At 42.8% G+C, this 18181-nt stretch overlaps 2 protein-coding genes across 2 annotated transcripts in view; both read left to right on the top strand.

Annotated features, from left to right (window-relative positions):
• LOC117500203 (dual specificity testis-specific protein kinase 2-like) overlaps window positions 1-18181 on the top strand; it is a 52460-nt gene that overhangs the window by 26997 nt on the left and 7282 nt on the right. The window contains exon 10 of the mRNA XM_034152983.1: window positions 758-844. Within this exon, the coding sequence (XP_034008874.1) occupies window positions 758-844 (87 nt within the window). The remainder of the gene's footprint in view (window positions 1-757; window positions 845-18181) is intronic.
• Window positions 12931-17349, top strand: LOC117500208 (FACT complex subunit SSRP1-like). Its single transcript, XM_034152989.1, has one exon. It carries the CDS (start codon window positions 15760-15762, stop codon window positions 16129-16131), a length of 372 nt encoding a protein of 123 aa, XP_034008880.1. The 5' UTR covers window positions 12931-15759; the 3' UTR covers window positions 16132-17349.

Genomic DNA, 18181 nt, shown 5'->3' on the forward strand with positions numbered 1-18181 from the left:
AGAATTTGAAAATACACAACCGGAGAAAATCTGCCACTTCCTTACAGAGCCCCTCCTCCAACACACACGAACGCGCACATGACCAATGAGGGCACGAGATAAGTTTGTGCCCCGATGGAAGGCTGACAGGCAGGTAGGCCATCCAGTTATTTTAGCCGGGCCGGCTAAAATGATTGGTCGTACTTTTTACAGTACTACGGCTTCCACAGATTACATTTTGTTATGGATTTTTTGTCAAAGCACTTAAGATATTCATTGCTATCGGGATGTTAAGAGCATTCCATGGAATATAACAAAAAGTGTATCTCGAGCCGGTTTCTCAAACTTACCTACCCTACCTTTAAGAGGCACATTTTGATAATCATTCAAATATCAATGGCTTCAAAAAATGTCTTCTTTTGACTTGTTTTTCATACACTTAATTGCACGAATACCCTTTGGATATTTTTGTGTGTGTGTCTTTCTATATAAAACGTCCTTTTTTGAAACCAGCAGAGCATTTTCTCCATCTCACAGCCTGTGTTTTCTAATATTTTAGTCGACAAAATGTGAACTTGGCAGTCAGCAGGGCCGTGTCCGAGGGATTAGTTTGACACAGAGCGGGTTTTGGCAGGAGAGTTGCGGGATGTCAAACATCTGATGACGCTCTGTCCATCTCTGTCTTTATCCCACTTCTAGAATCATAAATACCAATTTCCTGTTTAACATTCATATATCCAAATCTGTCTGTCTCTCCGTGTTCTTTCCCCTCCTGCAGAACTTCGGCCTGGACTATCACACGTTCCAGCACATGGTGGGAGACTGTCCGCCCGACTTCCTGCAGCTGGCCTTCAACTGCTGCAATGTGAGTCTGTTTTTTAACATCTGTGATTCTGAGTGATTTACAGTATTGCAATATTAAAGGTCACCTATTATGCAAAATCCACTTTTTCATGTCTCTTCTACATCAACATGTGTCCCTTCTGTGTAAAGAGACTCTGAAAGTTTCAGGAAAAAAGATTCTCTCTCTTTTTGTCCTGATCCATTTATATAAAAACCTGTCTGAAAATGAGCTGATCAGATTTTGGCCACTTTATGATGTCATAACGATGTTTTGGCTTGTGTAACTATTAGCCAATCAGCAACCAAGGTGACCCCCCCTTATCACCTGAATCTCTTCCTAGAGCACCATTGTGTTCTTTTTAACCAAATCTCTCTCAGAGGGGCGTGGGGAGGGGCTCCTTATTTTCATCTAAAGTAACAGACAGAGAATCAGCACTTTTGAAACAGGGCTGAAACAGAGGGGATTATGGGATGCTGCAATGATCTGTTTGGTATTTGGAGCCAAACACATGTTCTGTATATATCTGAGACCTATAATATATTGATGAAAAACAGTATAATAGGGGACCTTTAAGGTCAAAACGGCTCAACCAATTGAAAATCTGCTTAAAGATTGTAGGTCAACCCTTAAAATAGCTCTATAAATCAACCTAACATAATATACTAAGGCTTGCCGACCACATTGTCTCTGATCCCTACCATGTGCTGATCAGTAAAAATGAATTGTTGCCATCTAAGCAGATTCAGGGTCCCAGTAAGCCTGTAAAGAGCTCTTTTGTGCTCCAATCAATCTTGAAAATGCAGAGGTAATCCCAGATTAAATGTGTGTTAAAGAGTCTTAAACATATTGTCTTCAGTGATTGTAATGTTATGTTTGTTCTTGTTGACTTGATCTCACATAAAAGTATTTTCATATCATATCGCATCGTAGTGTGGTGTAGCGTATCACATTCGTATCATATTGCATATATTGTAACGTAGTGCATTTTATCACATCGTATACATTGTTGAAACAATCCCTTTGTAATTGTGATAGCATTTTTTTAAACTAAATGTTTACGACCAACTTTTCTTTGGGACATTTACCGAATGGCTTGTCTTTTTTTCTTGATTCCCATAGTTTTATTTTTAATTTCTTAAGTAACTTTTGTTTGAAAAAGAGGGGCAATCTGATTATCTAAATAATCTGATTTAGCTCACTATCCGGGGGGTATTTTACTCACTAAAAGCCGGATCAGTTACTAGGTAGATTTGGCTTTTCTCTGTATCCATGCAGTCATTTGCTGTTAAATTGAGCAACTAATGAAATGAGTGTGTGGGAACATTAAGTTAATTAAACCAAAGTAAATACAGACTCTTTTTTAAGAGTTTAGTTTGGCTCAAGCATTAATCACTGTACTCTAATTGAGTTAAGTTTACTATAATTGAGTTAATTTTACTATAATTGAGTTAATTTTACATCATTTTAATGTATTACAGATTTTGGGCCCCCCGCTGACTGATCCTGTATTTGCTCCATCTCTCTTCCTCCTGTCTGTTGTCTCGCTTTTATCATCCTTTTCTCCTTTATCAGTTCACCATAGTCTTTCTCCAGAGTACTGTAATTACTGTAAGTTGTTTAATACAAGTTGTAGGAGCCATTTCCTTAGATTATATTATCTTATCTTTTTACAGTACATAACCTGAGATTCTGTGGTGTATATTATTTATTATTTAATTTGAGTGTGTTACTCTGCAGGTCGAGATGCTGCAGCATAAAAGGAGAGGTGCTGCAGCCTACTGGTGTGGCTGACTGAAGCAAACAGTTTTTAGACCTTGCTGGTTGGGAGCGTCACAGCTTGGTTCTTGTGCCTTTAACATTGAAATAGCAGTTTATATGGCAAATAGTAGTGATGGCGAGATGAAGCTTTGAAGCTTTCCAGCCACTTGGTTCACAAAAGGGTTCATCTCATGAGGCTTCATCATGGGCACAAACCCCCTGTTGGTCAAAGTGTGTAAAACAGGCAGATTGGACATCTCAACAGTGTGCTCTATCTCATACCGAGTTCCCAATGAGTAAAGCCTTAGAATAACTCTAAACAACGAACATACAACCATATTTTCATGTTAACAATATTGTTTTTATTCCAGTTGAATGATTGTGATTGAAAAGCCTAAGGAGGCTGGTAAACATTGCAAAGAGGGATTTGTATTCCTTAATAATATTCATAAACTTAACCATGTTGTAGCCTGAGAAAGGCTAAACCATATCAAAGAATACATTTATTAACTACATTATCTCATTTAGCTGTAGCTTTTATAAACAACAAAAAATACGTATTGTTCAGTCGTTGAACCTGGGACCCTGCGGTCGTGAGTCAACTGCTTTCCAGCTGAGCCACAGCACACACGCTGAATCTCCCTGAAAACACTGCACCATATTTATTCCTGTATTTATTCATGTTTTTATTCCTTCATTTATTTATGCTTGTATCTATTTATACTTACTTACATGTTCCGACCTCTATATAAGTGAGGGTCTGAGCTCTTTTAATTCCATCGTGTCACCAGCGGGCCCGGGCACAGGAGGGGTAATATGGTTCTTATTATACATCCATGGGTATTATGAGCGTTGTGGTTCAACGGTTCAACCGATCTGAATCGCTTCCTGAAGCAGTCACGTGGTATCGACAGGCAGCGATACATGCTTCACAAAAAGCTTCGGGGATTACTCGACACACGCTCCGAAGCCTCGGCGCAATACGTAACATCACTAGCAAATAGTTTGTTTAAAAATGTTTATTTATTTTTGCCTTTTTTGGAATAAACTATCTTACTTTTTCAATCGCATCTGGACATTTATATTTTTTCTCTCAAACTACAAGCGTCTATTCGTCGGTCAGCCCAGGGCCGGCTCTAGACAATTTGCAGCCCTAGGCGAGATTTTAGCTGTGTTGCCCCTCTTCATGTTGTGATTCAGTGAAGTTCTAATTCTCGTTCAAGCCGTGAGCGTGCGCGACACGCGAAACACAAATGGACAGAACCAAAGAAAACATAGAGAGGGGTGGTGCAGTGTTTGGGGCGCCCCTACGTTTTATTTTTCATATTCTCAAAAAAACATATGAATCCTGATCTGAGGGGCGCCTAAAAGAATAATAATCTGGGTGGCGCCTACAAAAATAATAATATATACATATAAAAAAAAAAAAAACACCCCTGCGCTCCCTCTACAGTTCAGCGCCCTAGGCGAAAATCTATAACGCCAGTGTGGCGGGCCGGCCCTGGGTCAGCCCCACGAGTGAATCACAAACAAAGGACAAAAAACAAATGGATATCGTGGTCACTACAACAGTCTAAAAACGTGCTTTTGGATAAAAAACCGGAGGAAAAGTTTGTGAAGGAGCAGCGGCATCCAGACAAAGGAACAATGGAGACTGCGCAAACCAGGAAACGCCACAGGGGTAAATAAAGTTCAGAAGTCTCAAAAGTCTACAAATTGTGGAAAGAACTGGATGGATTGAAATTATTCCGTTAAGAAAGACACATATCTTAATTAAGGAGCACTATTGGAGTGACTTTGATGGACATTGAAACGGAATTATTTAATTTGGATGTCCGCCGTGTAATATAATTACTGAACGGCGCAAGCAGACACACTACAGCATTGAACTATCAGAAAATAACTTTCTAAAGTGTGCCGATTCATAAATGCTGATATAAAAGTGGAAAATAATCAGCAAAATGAATGAAAAGGAACTGATTGGAGCAGCTGTGGCAAATCTGAGTCCAACTGAAGCCCAAATGGAGGGGGATGATGTTTCAAGCCTGCGTTTATCCAGACAAGCCAGATTGGGACACCTTACGCGCAGAAGCAACATTATTAAGGAGTTAACGGAGGACCGCATGAATGCAGAGGAAGTGCAGGAGAATATGGTCAATAATGCTTTGACGTAAAGTTTTAAAGACTCACTTGTCATATCACATACTTTTAAACGAGGAAGAAGAAAAACGTGAGAGTGAAGCTTGGTTTCAATTGAAATTGACTAGCATTGAAGAGTTTATTATTTTTGTGACAAGATGGCTGTCAACAGGAAAGGAGGATTCTCTTTGGGAAAGTGCGTCTGGAGTCTCCAAAAGATCTCAAAGAAGTGAACGTTCATCAAGTTCATCTGCTCGCATCCGTGCAGAAGCAGAGAAAGCTGCGCTAATGGCAAAACTAACTTCATTAAGGACCAAGCATGCTTTGGAGGAGGAGGAGCAGGAGCTAAGTACACTCAAAAAAAGGACTTTGGCTGGTTGTTACATCAAATAAAATGTAACATGTATTTTCAACGTAATAATTTCATGTTTCCAAGATGAACGTGATGAAAACATGTATGGTTTGCATGAATCGCAACAACTTCACATTTATTAGATTCATTCATGTTGAGATAAACTGAGACAAAGGGATTAGGGTACATATGATTCCCCACTCCAGAGCAGAAGGTGGCGGTATAACCACCAATAAACTGGATACCAACTAATGTAAACAGAGACAAAAATCAATCTACTTTTAAATGTTCACGGTTGTAAAGATGTGAAACGACTGTTCTTGGACACTTCCATGGATGTATTAAGAGAGAACTCTGCCATTGTTTTATTTTGACCGCGATCTGGCGGGAAAGGTTTTTCCCTGCATCCTGTGTGCACTCGCGATATTTTGGCGTAACCGTAAACTTAACCATCATCATCGCGAGAGAGGATCGTTGAGACAAGAAAGACCGTTGGCGAAAGTTGGAGGAGGTAAGCAGAAAACATTGTCATCTAACTGTGAAGCTGTTAATAAATGTCATCAATTGCTAGTCCATGAGCGATATTGTGGTAACGTTGATAGTTAATTTGTTATTTAGTGTTATTTTTTATCTCACTTAAAAAGCTGAATGAGCCGACGAACATGCTAAAGCTAACGTTGTTAACTAGCTAGTCTGTGTAACTGCCAGTTAGGGAGATGGTTCAAATATAGGATATCAGGATTGAAAACTAAATGACGGTAGCATTACCCTGAAAAAGTTAAACAAAGTGTGCTACCCCAGACGCTTATATGTCAGTAATATCAGCCCCTTTTACAAAGGAATGTTGCGCCGTTATTCGGCTGCGTCACGTAAATTAGCTGCCAAGCTAGCTGCCATGCGGAGCTGACTGCCACTGTGGTTTTCGCTCGGCAGTTAATGTTACGTGACGGGTGCCGCTCTGCCAGTGTCGGTAGTCGCACTCTCTGTCTCTCCGCTAGCTCTCCCTGCTCAGCATATAGTTATGTTCGGCTCTGTGTCACTGCATCCCCGGGCCAGTAACCTGCATGCTGCCTGCACTGCAGTGACAAAGAGCCGGCTGAAAATCGGCAACGTTTCCTTAATATTCCTCGATTTTATATACGTGTGCCTGTCAGTGGCAAAAACAAGCTCTTCAACTTTGAGTAATATAGGATAATGTAACAATTCAGTAGGGATGGGTACCGAGCCCCGGTATTAATCAAAGGAGTCCCGGGAATTAATTATTAAAGACTCTGGTACCGTTAAGCTCCAATGTTATCAGTCTTTGTATCGGTACTGGAGACACACAAAACATATGTATGTATTATGCTACACAAACATTATATTGCAGTTTTAGTTTCGCCAACTCCGTTTTTAATACGCAAAAGGCGTCTATGATTATTTTGAGTATTTTCGATCTTTCCAATCTAGCGTCTGTGTGCGAGGGGGCGGGGCAGTTTACACACGCGGCTGCTACATGCAACACACACACACACACACACACACACACACACACACACACACACACACACACACACACACACACACGGCAGAGAGCAATTTGTCTAAACATCTTGCAAAAGTACACCACACTCAGACAGAAATGCAGTAGCTCTGTAGCCCCCTCCACGAGTAACGTTTCCACGTCAGGTATTATGTAAGCAAGCAGCAACACACGGAGTTAACACAATTATACAAACATGGGTTAATGATTAGAGGTAACTGAGTTATTTATTTTGTTAAAGTTTCAGCTACAATAAAACAACCATGGTGCTGTTTCTTTTGATGTGAAATATTATTTATATATTTTAAATAAAAAGCAATGTTAATTCTGTTTACAGTTCTGTCATCACATTATGTAATGTGATTTGTTCATTCAGTTTTAAAGCTTAGCACTTAGGCTGGATCCATGTCTTTTAAATTGAAGAACTCTGTTGAATTGGTTTGGATATAACTAAGTAATTCGTCAACTTCTGTCTGATAAGGAGACTGATAAGGTTCGGTGTAAAAAAAGAAAGCAGATGAGTCTTAATTTACAGCAATATTGCGAGTTCTCTGTGTAACTTAACTTTCATTTATGTTGATAAGTGTGTGTGTCAAGCAAAGGGGTAACATTCAGAAATGGGATGATAGTTGCTCATGGGTCTACAAGTGGACTGCCTGACTTTGGAGAGATTCTTCAGATTTGCATTGTACAGGAGAGACTATGTTTCATGGTGAGAAGGCTTTGTGGGTGGTATAGGGAGCATTTCAGAGCCTTTGAGCTGAGTCCAGCAAGAGAAACTGTTTTGGTTGAGCTTGGGGAACTGGCAGATGACTATCCTTTGGCAGACTACTTTGTTGGACCTCTCAGAATGGTGACATTAAAAAGACACATAGACATATGAGGTCACCGACAGATTTAACGTTGAATGGTTATTTTGTCCTCTCATTGCTCTGTTGAAATTAAGATGAACCCTTGTGCATCCCTTGAAAAAAAAAAGTTCTGTATAACATGTAGGCTAATTTTCTCATCCCTCTTTCACAGACTGCCGTGGCATGGCTACTCCAGTGAAGCTCAGAATCATTTTAGGAGAAAACAGTTCCCAGAGATTGATCCTTCCAGATGGGATTCCAGAGTCTGTCACTGAACTCACACAGCAAATTAAGAGGCAGTGTGGTATAGAAGGGGATTTCAGGCTCCAATTCATGGATGCTGAGTTTGGGAATTAATTCACCAACTTGCTGTCAACATTAGATGTCCAGGACAGAAGTTACATCAAGGTCATCTTTACATCAGTTGCACCTGCACAGCCTGTTGGCTCCCTGCCCCCTCCCTACTCAGCTGCTGCCACTTCCCGCTGTCTAATGGCGCATTTCCACTACACGGTCGGCCTCGGCCACACTCGGTACGGCTCGGTACGGCTTGGCCGCGTTGGGCCTTAACAGGGCCGACTCACTTCATGCTGCGCTTCCATTACAGTTTAGGAACTGGGGTAGTTACTATAGTAACGCAGTGTAGGCGGAGCCGTGACGTCATCTTCAATGAGAAATCCAGAAACACAACACAGCCGTTAGCTGTGAGCACTCAGAGCTCACAGCTCCTTATATATGTTCAGAAACTCGACAAAAGTTAAACAAGTACACACCACAGACTGCCTGTGTCATGGTGAATACAGTCGCTGCTGTATTTATGTCTGTATAGGCCGTTGTTGTGAGTGTGGACGGTCGGGGCATATACTGCGTTAGCTTAGCCAATCTCCATCTAGAAAAACACGAATTTTAAAAGGTTTTTCGCCTGCCGTCTGTCTGCAGACTTGACAAAGCATTAATTCATGGTTTTTACTAACCGGTATCAGTATGTTGTTACTTCGGCATCATTTTGAAACGTGTATTACAATTAAATCACGGTCAAATATGTCCATCTTGTTGTAGTTCTAGCCCTCTTGCCAGCGCTCCTCTCTCTAGTTTAGCATACTCAGCCCGACTCAGCCCTGTTTGTTGGCCCCGATAGAACCACAATTTTCTAGGGCCAGAAAAGAGGGGAAAAAGTGGCCCCGCGCCGTGCCGCGCCGGAACGAGGCCTAGTGGAAGCACAACCAAAAAAGGGGACGGCACGACACGGCACGCTTAAAGCGAGCTACGCGCTGCAATGGAAATGCGCCATAAATGACTCCTCATCTCTCTCATCTGGAAGCTCCGTCAATACGAAGAAGAAGGGAGCAACTAAGGAAAAGAAAGGAAACTTTGGAGCTGCAATCCCAGTTAGAAGCTACTGATGCTAAAATCTCTGTATTCAACATTTTGGAAACTCAAGGCAAACAGCCAACAATGGATGGAATGAACGAATATTATGAACAAAGAAAAAAAAAGGATGTAATCTCTGCAAAGGAAGAGGAGTACACAAAGGATAAAAGAGTGCATATACAAGGTGTGCGACCAAAGGAAGGACTCCAGTATAGATACTCACTGCACCATCCTGCTCCAGAGAAGTCAAAGGCATCACAAAACCCCACTTTGAAACCAACACAATCACATGGAAAAGGTGAGCCAACAACTCAAGAAAACTCCATAAGAGACACAACTCTGTACAGCATATTACAAAAACAGAATGACATTACTGCTTCTCTAGTTCTGCAACAACACCATTCCTTGTTACCCCAAAAGGACATCAAGGTCTTTGAAGGAGATCCAGTTGAGTACCGATCCTTTCTAAGGGCCTTTGAGCATGCCATTGAAGCTAAAGGCCCTGACACACCAGGCAGTCACCAGAGAACTCGCCGACACCGACAGTTCCATCGCCGAGTTCTCCTGCATCTTGGCCATGTGTCGCACTGGAACACACCGCAAAGACTTCAGCCGAGCACGTACGAACTGCGCATGCGTGAGTGGCAATAACTCTCCTTACCAGCAGGCGGCGGTAGTGTGTATTCGTCATTCAAAATAGGCAACAACCGGAAGACAGAGAAGAAGAACAGACTGATATAAACAAACAAATAGCGTGTGCGTTCCATTTTCACTCTCGTCCATCGAAAACATGTTTTAGAATATAAAAATACATGAATGATGAAATGAGCACATAAAGTGCAGACATACTATAAAATCACAGTTAATAGACCTGCATCTGATGATCGCAGTGTTCTGGCGGGTGTGTAGTTTATTGAGTCAGCAATGTAGTAATGTAATAATGGCCACTTCTTGCTAAATTTACATTTCCATGTGATGCTTTTATCCGAGGCGACTCACAATAGGTAAATGAACAGCAGTAGACAGTATCTCATTTACTTAGACACTGTACTTAAGGACAATGTTGAGGTACTTGAGACTAATCCTGCAACTTTATACTGACAAATAAACCGATGAGATGAAAAACCGGACTTGACCAAACAAATCACGGAGCTCTCAGCAGAGGACAGCCGGGGAAGCTCCCGCCGATATCAGAGATGTCCCTGCTATGTGTGGGAGGTAAGAGAGGACATTTAAGGGCTATGTTTGATGTCTTTAAGTATCACCTGCTGGGGTTTAGCTGCTGTCCTGTGCCTTTTTAAATCGTTTGTTTACGTCCCTCACTTCCGTTTTGCTTCTCATTTGCTAGCTGAACAGCTGATCAGAGTGGTTTCTTGGCCCGATAGCTTGTGTCCGTATTTTGGCCGATTCAACATGTTGAATCGGCCGTGTGTCGACCGTGAAAGGCCAAATAAGGCGTGTCACGGCCGAGGGTTCGGGACACACCAAATTGACTTTGGGCGACAAGGAACGCGTCGTCGCCAGACAACCGAAGACGGCCGAATACGGCCTGGTGTGTCAGGGCCTTAAGACTGTCTGTGGTAAAGACCGGCTGTACTATTTGGAACAGTACACCAGGGGGCAGTGTCGTGAACTGGTCAGAACCTGCCTATACATGGATCCAGAAAGGGGATACCAAAAGGCTAAAGAACTTCTTCAAGAACATTATGGCAATGAGTTTAAAATTGCTAATGCATACATTGAAAAAGCCCTGTCATGGTCTCAAATTTAAACATGAGGACCCCAAGGCTTTACAGGCCTTTGCATTGTACTTAAGAGGATGCTGTAATGCAATGGAGGAAATCACCTACATGGAGGAATTGGATCTTTCTACAAATCTTAAATCCTTGCTTACAAAGTTACCATACAAACTCAGAGAGAGGTGGCGATCAGAAGTCTACAGGCTAATGGAAAGGCGGCACAGCAAGGTCAAATTCAGCGACCTTGTCAAGTTCATTGAGCATCATGTCAAAATATTAACAGACCCTGTCTTTGGCTGTATACAGGACCAAACTGTCAACACAGCAAAGCTGGGCTTCAAAGCAAGTATTAACAAGAGGCCAAAATCCACTAGCAGCAGCTTTGCCACTAACAAACATTGACTGCCAGTCCACATCTCCCCAGCCTCACAGCAGCACCTCCCAAGCTTCCTGTTTGTACTGTTCAGGTGGACATACAATGGATGCATGTTTCTCACTCAAAAAGAAAATGCACAAAGAAAAGATAAGCTTCATAAAGGAAAGAGGAATCTGCTTTGGTTGTCTTGTACCAGGTCACATGAGCAAAAACTGCAATAACCGCTTAACGTGTAAAGTGTGCAACCAATCTCACCCTACTGTGCTCCATATAGGAAAAGAAAAGGAAAGGAAATTGGAAAGAGGTGAAAGGTCTGAAACCTCAAGGACCGGAGAGAAGGCTATTCTAAAAGCATGTGGGCATATTGGGGCCGATGAAGTGGAAGAGGAGTGTGTGTTATCTATTGTGACTGTTAAAGTAAAATCTAACAAAGGAAATCAAATTATTCAAACGTATGCATTCCTTGACCCTGGAAGTACAGCTTCATTCTGCACAAGCAAGCTCATGAACCAGCTCAACATGTCGGGAAAGAAAACAAACATCCTTCTTCGCACCATGGGCCAAGAAAAGACTGTGAGCAGTCATATCATCACAGGACTGGAAGTGAGTGAGCTACATGGCAACAGGTTCATCCCTCTCCCAGAAATCTACACCCAGAAAATCATGCCTGTCACCAGACATTACATTCCCAATCAAAAGGATCTATCAAAGTGGCCATACCTCAGTCAAATCAAACTCCCTACCATTGATGCCGAAATCGGCATGTTGATTGGTACCAATGCACCCAAAGTTATGGAACCGCTAGAAATGATTAATAGCCAAGGAGAAGGCCCATACGCATGCAGGACTTTACTGGGATGGGTGGTCAATGGCCCGCTGAGAGGAGGAATCGCAAAGGACAGCAATTCCATCTCCGTGAACAGAATTTCTTTGGTAAATTTACAGGAGTTACTGATCACACAATACAACACAGACTTCTGTGAAAAGGCCTAACGGGACACAAAAGAAATGTCAGCAGAGGACAAGCAATTTATGCAAATAGCAAAAGACTCATCAAACATTGTGGATGGACACTACAGTCTAAGATTACCTTTCAGGAGGAATGATGTCTCAATGCCAGATAATCGCCACGTTGCTGAGCAACGTCTCTCCAGCCTGCAAAGAAAGCTTTGTAGGAATGCATAATTTCATGAGGAATATACCAGATTTCTCAGTGATGTAATTGACAAAGGTTATGCTGAAGAAGTGCCACAGGGGCAGCTGAAGCAAAAGGAGGGTAAAATCTGGTATATACCTCATCATGGGGTCTACCACCCCAAGAAAATAAAACTCAAAGTGGTCTTTGACTGTGGAGCATCATTCAAAGGCACATTCTTAAACTCAGAACTGGTGCAGGGTCCTGATCTCACTAACAGCCTTTTAGGAGTACTAACCAGATTCCGCCAGGAGCCAATAGGAATGATGGGGGACATCCAAGCTATGTTTCACCAAGTCAAAGTGCCCGAAAAAGATACAGACTTTTTAAGATTTTTGTGGTGGCCTGGTGGGGACACAAGCCTTCCCCCTTCTGAGTACCGCATGACTGTGCATCTCTTTGGCGCTGTGTCATCACCCAGCTGCACTAGCTACGCATTAAAAAGAACAGAAATGGATAATAGGGAGTACTTCAGACCTGAAGTGATTGACACAATACTGAAAAACATCTATGTGGATGACTGCCTAAAGTCTGTTGCTACAGAGGAAGAAGCTATCCTGCTGGCCAAAGAGCTCACAGCTGCATGTCAGAGGGGAGGTTTCCACTTAATAATAGATTTATTTTGTTAGCGCTTTTACAGGTGCTCAAAGACGCTTTACAGATATAGTGAAAAGAAAAGAACAACAAATAAATATATATAGTTAAAGTTAAAGTCAAATAATACAAAAACAATCACACATTAAAAGCCAGATTGAAGAGGTGAGCTTTTGTGAGTTTTTTTGAAGGTGGTGAGGTCAGGGCAGTCTCTGATGGGTTGTGGGAGTGAGTTCCAGAGGGAGGGGGCAGCGACGGAGAAGGCTCTGTCCCCCACTTCTCTAATCTCTTGAACATGCCGGAGTATGATTTCTCCATGGTCTTCAGGACCTGCTCCTTTTCGTTAAAAACTGCAGTGAGCTTCGTCTGGGCCACAGTGAGCTTCGTCTGGGCCACAGTGAGCTTCGCAATAATTTATTCAGTAGAACATAAAAACTTTACTAAGAAAACTAAAATCAGAGCTGTCTAAAATATAATCTCAGTAAAAAGATAGTCTAAAACTATTTTAAAATACAATTAAACGCAGTTAAAACAATACAAAGAATTCAAATGTTAAAAGGGTTAAAAGTCTTTTCGAGCTTCGTCTGGGCCACAGTGAGCTTCCTCTGGGCCACAGTGAGCTTCCTCTGGGCCACAGTGAGCTTCGCAATAATTTATTCAGTAGAACATAAAAACATACTACACTGTAAACATTTTACCTCCCAACAACTCCTAACACAGCATAATCACAATTGTTTCTGACTGTTCAGCAGCTTGATTGACAGTGGAACAAAGGAAAACTTATACCTGTTCAATTTCCAGTTTGGTAATCTATACCTTCTGCCCGAGGGCAGCAACTCAAACTCTCTATACAGGATGTGTTTGGGGTCGCATGTGATTTTACGGCCTTGTTTTATCACCATCTCCTCAAATATCTCCCGAAGAGAGGATGGTGGAAGCATGCCAATTATTTTTCCAGCCCTTTTTATCAAGCTCTGGAGTTGTGATTTAGATTTAACTGACAAGTTACCAAACCATGTTGTGATGCCATATCGAATAATAGACTCAATTGCTGCCCTGTAGAACATTAACATGATACATTTATCCACTCCATGAACCCTGAGCCTACGCAGAAAATGCAGGCGCTGGCTTATCTTTGAGCATACCTGATCCACCTGATGGGCCCAGCCTAACTGAGCATCAAAATAAATCCCCAAATATTTAAAACGTGAAACCTGCTCAACTCCCTCCCTGTTGATAAGGACTGGGCTGTGATCACCTACTGACTTGGGGTCAAAGATAATTTCCTTTGTTTTTTAACATTTAACACCAGGTTGTGCGCCTCACACCACTTCACGACCTCTTCAATCTCAAGTTTATAAATAGAAATGTCTGAGTCTCTAGTCAGTAGACTAAGTATGGCTGTGTCATCAGAAAACTTTATAATGTGGTTGTGCTGACTCCTACACTCATTTGAGGAGAAGAGGAGAGCTAACGCAGCCTTGTGGTGCCCCTGTGCTTATGACCTGTGCGTCAGAGAGGGTCGAGTTCACTTTCACCTGCTGCTGTCTTTCAGTTAGGAAGGAGTGATACCATCTGATTAAGTAAGGATTCACATCCATCTGTTTGAGCTTTTTTAACATAATTTGGGGAAGAATAGTATTAAAAGCTGAGCTAAAGTCCATGAACATTAATCTAGCATAAGCTGAAGGATTTTCCAGGTGTTTTAAAATAAAGTGAGTTGTAGAGGTCAGAGCATCATCTGTACCTCTACCATCGCTATACGCAAACTGGTAGGGGTCCAAGAGGTGTTGCACCTCAGTTCGCAAGTTCCCTACAATAATCCGTTCTAGTGACTTTATAACTATTGAGGTCAAAGCCACTGGTCTGAAGTCGTTGTTGTCATGTGGGCATGTTTTTTTTGCAACTGGTATGATGACAGCTTTCTTCCATATTTGAGGGATACTTCCCATGTCAGCAGAGAGCTGGAATAATGGACTCCAAGCAGGAGTGAGCTCATCTGCAAACGTGTTCAGCAGGAGTGCCGAAATACCGTCTGGCCCACTGGCCTTCTTAGTATGCAGTTGTTTGAAAACCCTGGCCACAGCACTATCAATTATTATTCTTCTATTGTGTATTGGGTCGCAGGTTAAAGAGGTTGACAAGTTATTACATGCATCAATGTTAGAAGCAGAATTAATATCAAAACGTTTGTAGAAGTTAAGTTAATTTGCTTTGTTAAGCTCATCCAGAACATGCATCTCCCTCTTGCCGGAGTTCAGATTTGTAATTTCTTTAACAGAGTCCCACAGTTCTTTCGAGTTCTTGGTTGAGAAAGCCTCTCGGGCACTCAGACTATGTTGCTCTCGGGCTTCTTTAAGTTTCCCCTTTAGTTCTCTTTGAGCTGATCTCAGTTGTATTGCATCGTTATTTTGAAAAGCGATATTTCTTCGTCGGTGTCTCGGGGGCACGTCCGCGTGATTTTGTGGTGTTGCCTGCGTGCAGGTCGCTCCATAACTCCGCCGGGTTCCAGTGCGTAATTACCCGCCGCAAGCCACATGAAGACTAGGTGAGATTAGTAAGATTTTGGTTAGGCAGTGAGGGGGAAATTCTCTGTTGGGTTTGTCTTTTGTCCATGCGTGTTGGCAGGTTAATACTTTGCTTTCTGATTGGTTATAGGTAGTATATTATGGCTTCTTTGTCGGCGTTTGTGGATGCGCCCTCAGTGTCTTTCTTAGACGATTGCAAGAAGGCGCAGTTGGTCGAAATAGCAGAGCATTATGAAATTGCTGTTGTAGGGAGCAAACGGAAACATGAGATTAAAGCTGTCATGTCATCTTTGTTTGAGCAGGGAGTGTTGTTGAACGGGTGGTCTCACTGCCTGATCTCCCTTAGTCTGTGTCAAAGGAGGAGGAAGACGAGGAGACTCTTCCTCACTCAGAGATCCAGCAGGGAGATCAGTTCACCTTCAGCAGCATTGAAAGAGAAGAATACGACAAACTGTTTGACTTTGTAAATGCCAAGAAGCTCAACATCAAGAGCAGAGGCTTCAAAGAGGGCATGAAGGGTAAGATCGACGAGTACAGCGACTTGGACGAAGACCAGCACAATGCCTACCTGGAGGAGAAGAAGAAGGGGAAGAAAGAGAGGAAACCCCGCAAAGAGAGGAAGAGGAGGCCGAAGGAGGTTGGCGCGCCCAAGAGGCCGATGAGCGCCTACATGCTGTGGCTCAACGTCAGCCGAGAGAGAATCAGGGCTGAGAACCCCGGCATCTCCATCACAGAGATCTCCAAGAAGGCCGGAGAGATGTGGAGGACGCTGAGCAAAGAGGACAAGGGGGAGTGGGACATAAAGGCAGTGGAGTTAAGAAGGAGGATGTTGGTTGGTCGTGGACCCCTTTGGGGCCCCGTCTTAAGGGGGGGGGGGCTGTGATGCCCCTGTGGGTCCATCAGTGGAGAGGGTGTGGCTGTCCTGTCTGTACTGCATTGATTGCACTGATTGCAGGGATGAGAAAATACCTGAGAAGTTTTCTAAGCAGTCGAAGCTAGATCTTCAGAAGATTACTGACTTCAAGGTTAAAAGGTGCATCAAGCCCAATTACTTTGGCCAACAGGTCCAAGCACAACTACACCATTTCTCGGATGCAAGTGAGCAGTGAGCTACTTGAGATTGGTGATACTGTGAAACTGTGATGATTTAGAGGTCAAAAGAAATGCTATTGTCAACACAGTTATGGTCACAGAAAATCCTACAGGCAAGCTACTCATGCATTTCTCCAGCTGGAGAAAACTACAAGTTGCAGTAGCATGGATCCTGAAGTTCAAAGAAAGCTTGAAACAGCTCGTTCAAAGGAGAAAATAGCTTATTTCCACTTTAAATGACTCCAACACCGATGCTCAAAACAAAAGCAATGTTGAGCAGAAAATAGAAAACATGAAGGCCACACTGGGTGGACAGACCATTACTCTGGAAGATCTTGAGAAGGCAGAAAACTCCATCATATGCCAAACCCAAAGACAGTATTTTCCAGAGGAAATGACAGCACTGCAAACAACACAACGTGGTGTCAAAAGGTCAAGCAGTCTCTACAAGCTTGATCCAGTGTTAAAGGATGGAGTGCTAAGAGTGGGAGGACGCCTGAGGAGGGCAGCTATGCCAGAAGAAACTAAGTTCCCTGTCATACTGCCAAAAAACTGTCATGTGTCAACTCTCATATTAAGGCACATGCATGAAAGAACTGGACATGGAGGAAGAAACCACATCCTCTCTGAAGTTAGGAAGATGTATTGGATAATCAAAGCCAACTCTGCTGTAAGAAAAATATTGGGAGATTGTGTTTTGTGCAAACGACAAAGCCAAAATTGGAGAGCAGAAGATGGCTGACTTGCCACAGGAAAGGCTTGAGCCAGACATGCCTCCATTTACCAATGTTGGTGTGGACTACTTTGGCCCTATTCAAGTCAAAAGAGGACGTACCACATTGAAGAGGTACGGAGTGCTGTTCACGTGCATGACAAGCAGAGCTGTGCATATTGAGGTCGCCAACTCACTTGATACAGACTCATGTATCGACGCTTTGAGAAGATTCATATGCAGAAGAGGTCAAGTGAAACATACAAGATCTGACAATGGGACCAATTTTGTTGGAGCTCTGATGCCCCTTTCACACCAACGCAACTCCGGTTCAAGCTCCGTGCTAGAGCTTTTCTGGTTCAGAACCGGTTCTTCGGTTTAGCGCCGGCTCTTTTCACACCGCTCAGAGCCCGACTGGTGCTGCCGCTGCTGCGTCATGACGTCACAGTTTACGTCGCTGAGTTTCTCCCCAACGCCGGAGCTCACCTCACAACAACAACGGGCCGGGGACTGCGTTGCTTTTAATCATACGAAGCCAGATTAAATTAAATAACGACTTCTCCAACCTTATACTTTTCTCCAGAGTGCCGTGGTTCATTGTTTATTAATGTGTTTCAGCGGCATTTACCGACCGCTGCAGTGCTGGCCGGCTGCTCTTCCACGAGTGTATTCTCCCGTTAGCTCCGGGTTAGCTCACACGGCTCTAAAGTATTCACTGTCTGACTGTCACACAAGCAGCTGATACATATCCCCAGTTCCCCTTAAGTGAATGTGTGTCAGTCTGAATTGTCGCTGTTTGGTGTCAGTCTGAATTGACGCTGTTTGGCATCACAACGCTGTTATGAAAGTTTCTCTGGTATAACATGGGTGATGTTAGCATAGCAACCGAAGCTAAACTGACTACTTGCTAAGCAGTTTTCTACAGGCACTTTTTACCGACGTATTTTTCATTATGATTCTACTTGTGATAGTCGGACATGACAACCTGTGCAGCCCATGTATTGATTCCATCCGATAGCTGCTATAATAACAAACAAAACGTCTGCCTGCTCTCCACAATGATCAATAACAGCGAACGGATGGTCAAAGTAAGGTACAAATAAACAGAATCACACGAAGCCTGGTTAGT

Source organism: Trematomus bernacchii, unplaced genomic scaffold (genome assembly GCF_902827165.1).
Source record: "Trematomus bernacchii unplaced genomic scaffold, fTreBer1.1, whole genome shotgun sequence".
Classification (NCBI taxonomy): domain Eukaryota; kingdom Metazoa; phylum Chordata; class Actinopteri; order Perciformes; family Nototheniidae; genus Trematomus; species Trematomus bernacchii.

Bases quoted from the DNA above. Each gene is read 5' to 3' on its own strand.
- LOC117500208 (XM_034152989.1), top strand. From the start codon at position 15,760: ATGAAGGGTAAGATCGACGAGTACAGCGACTTGGACGAAGACCAGCAC.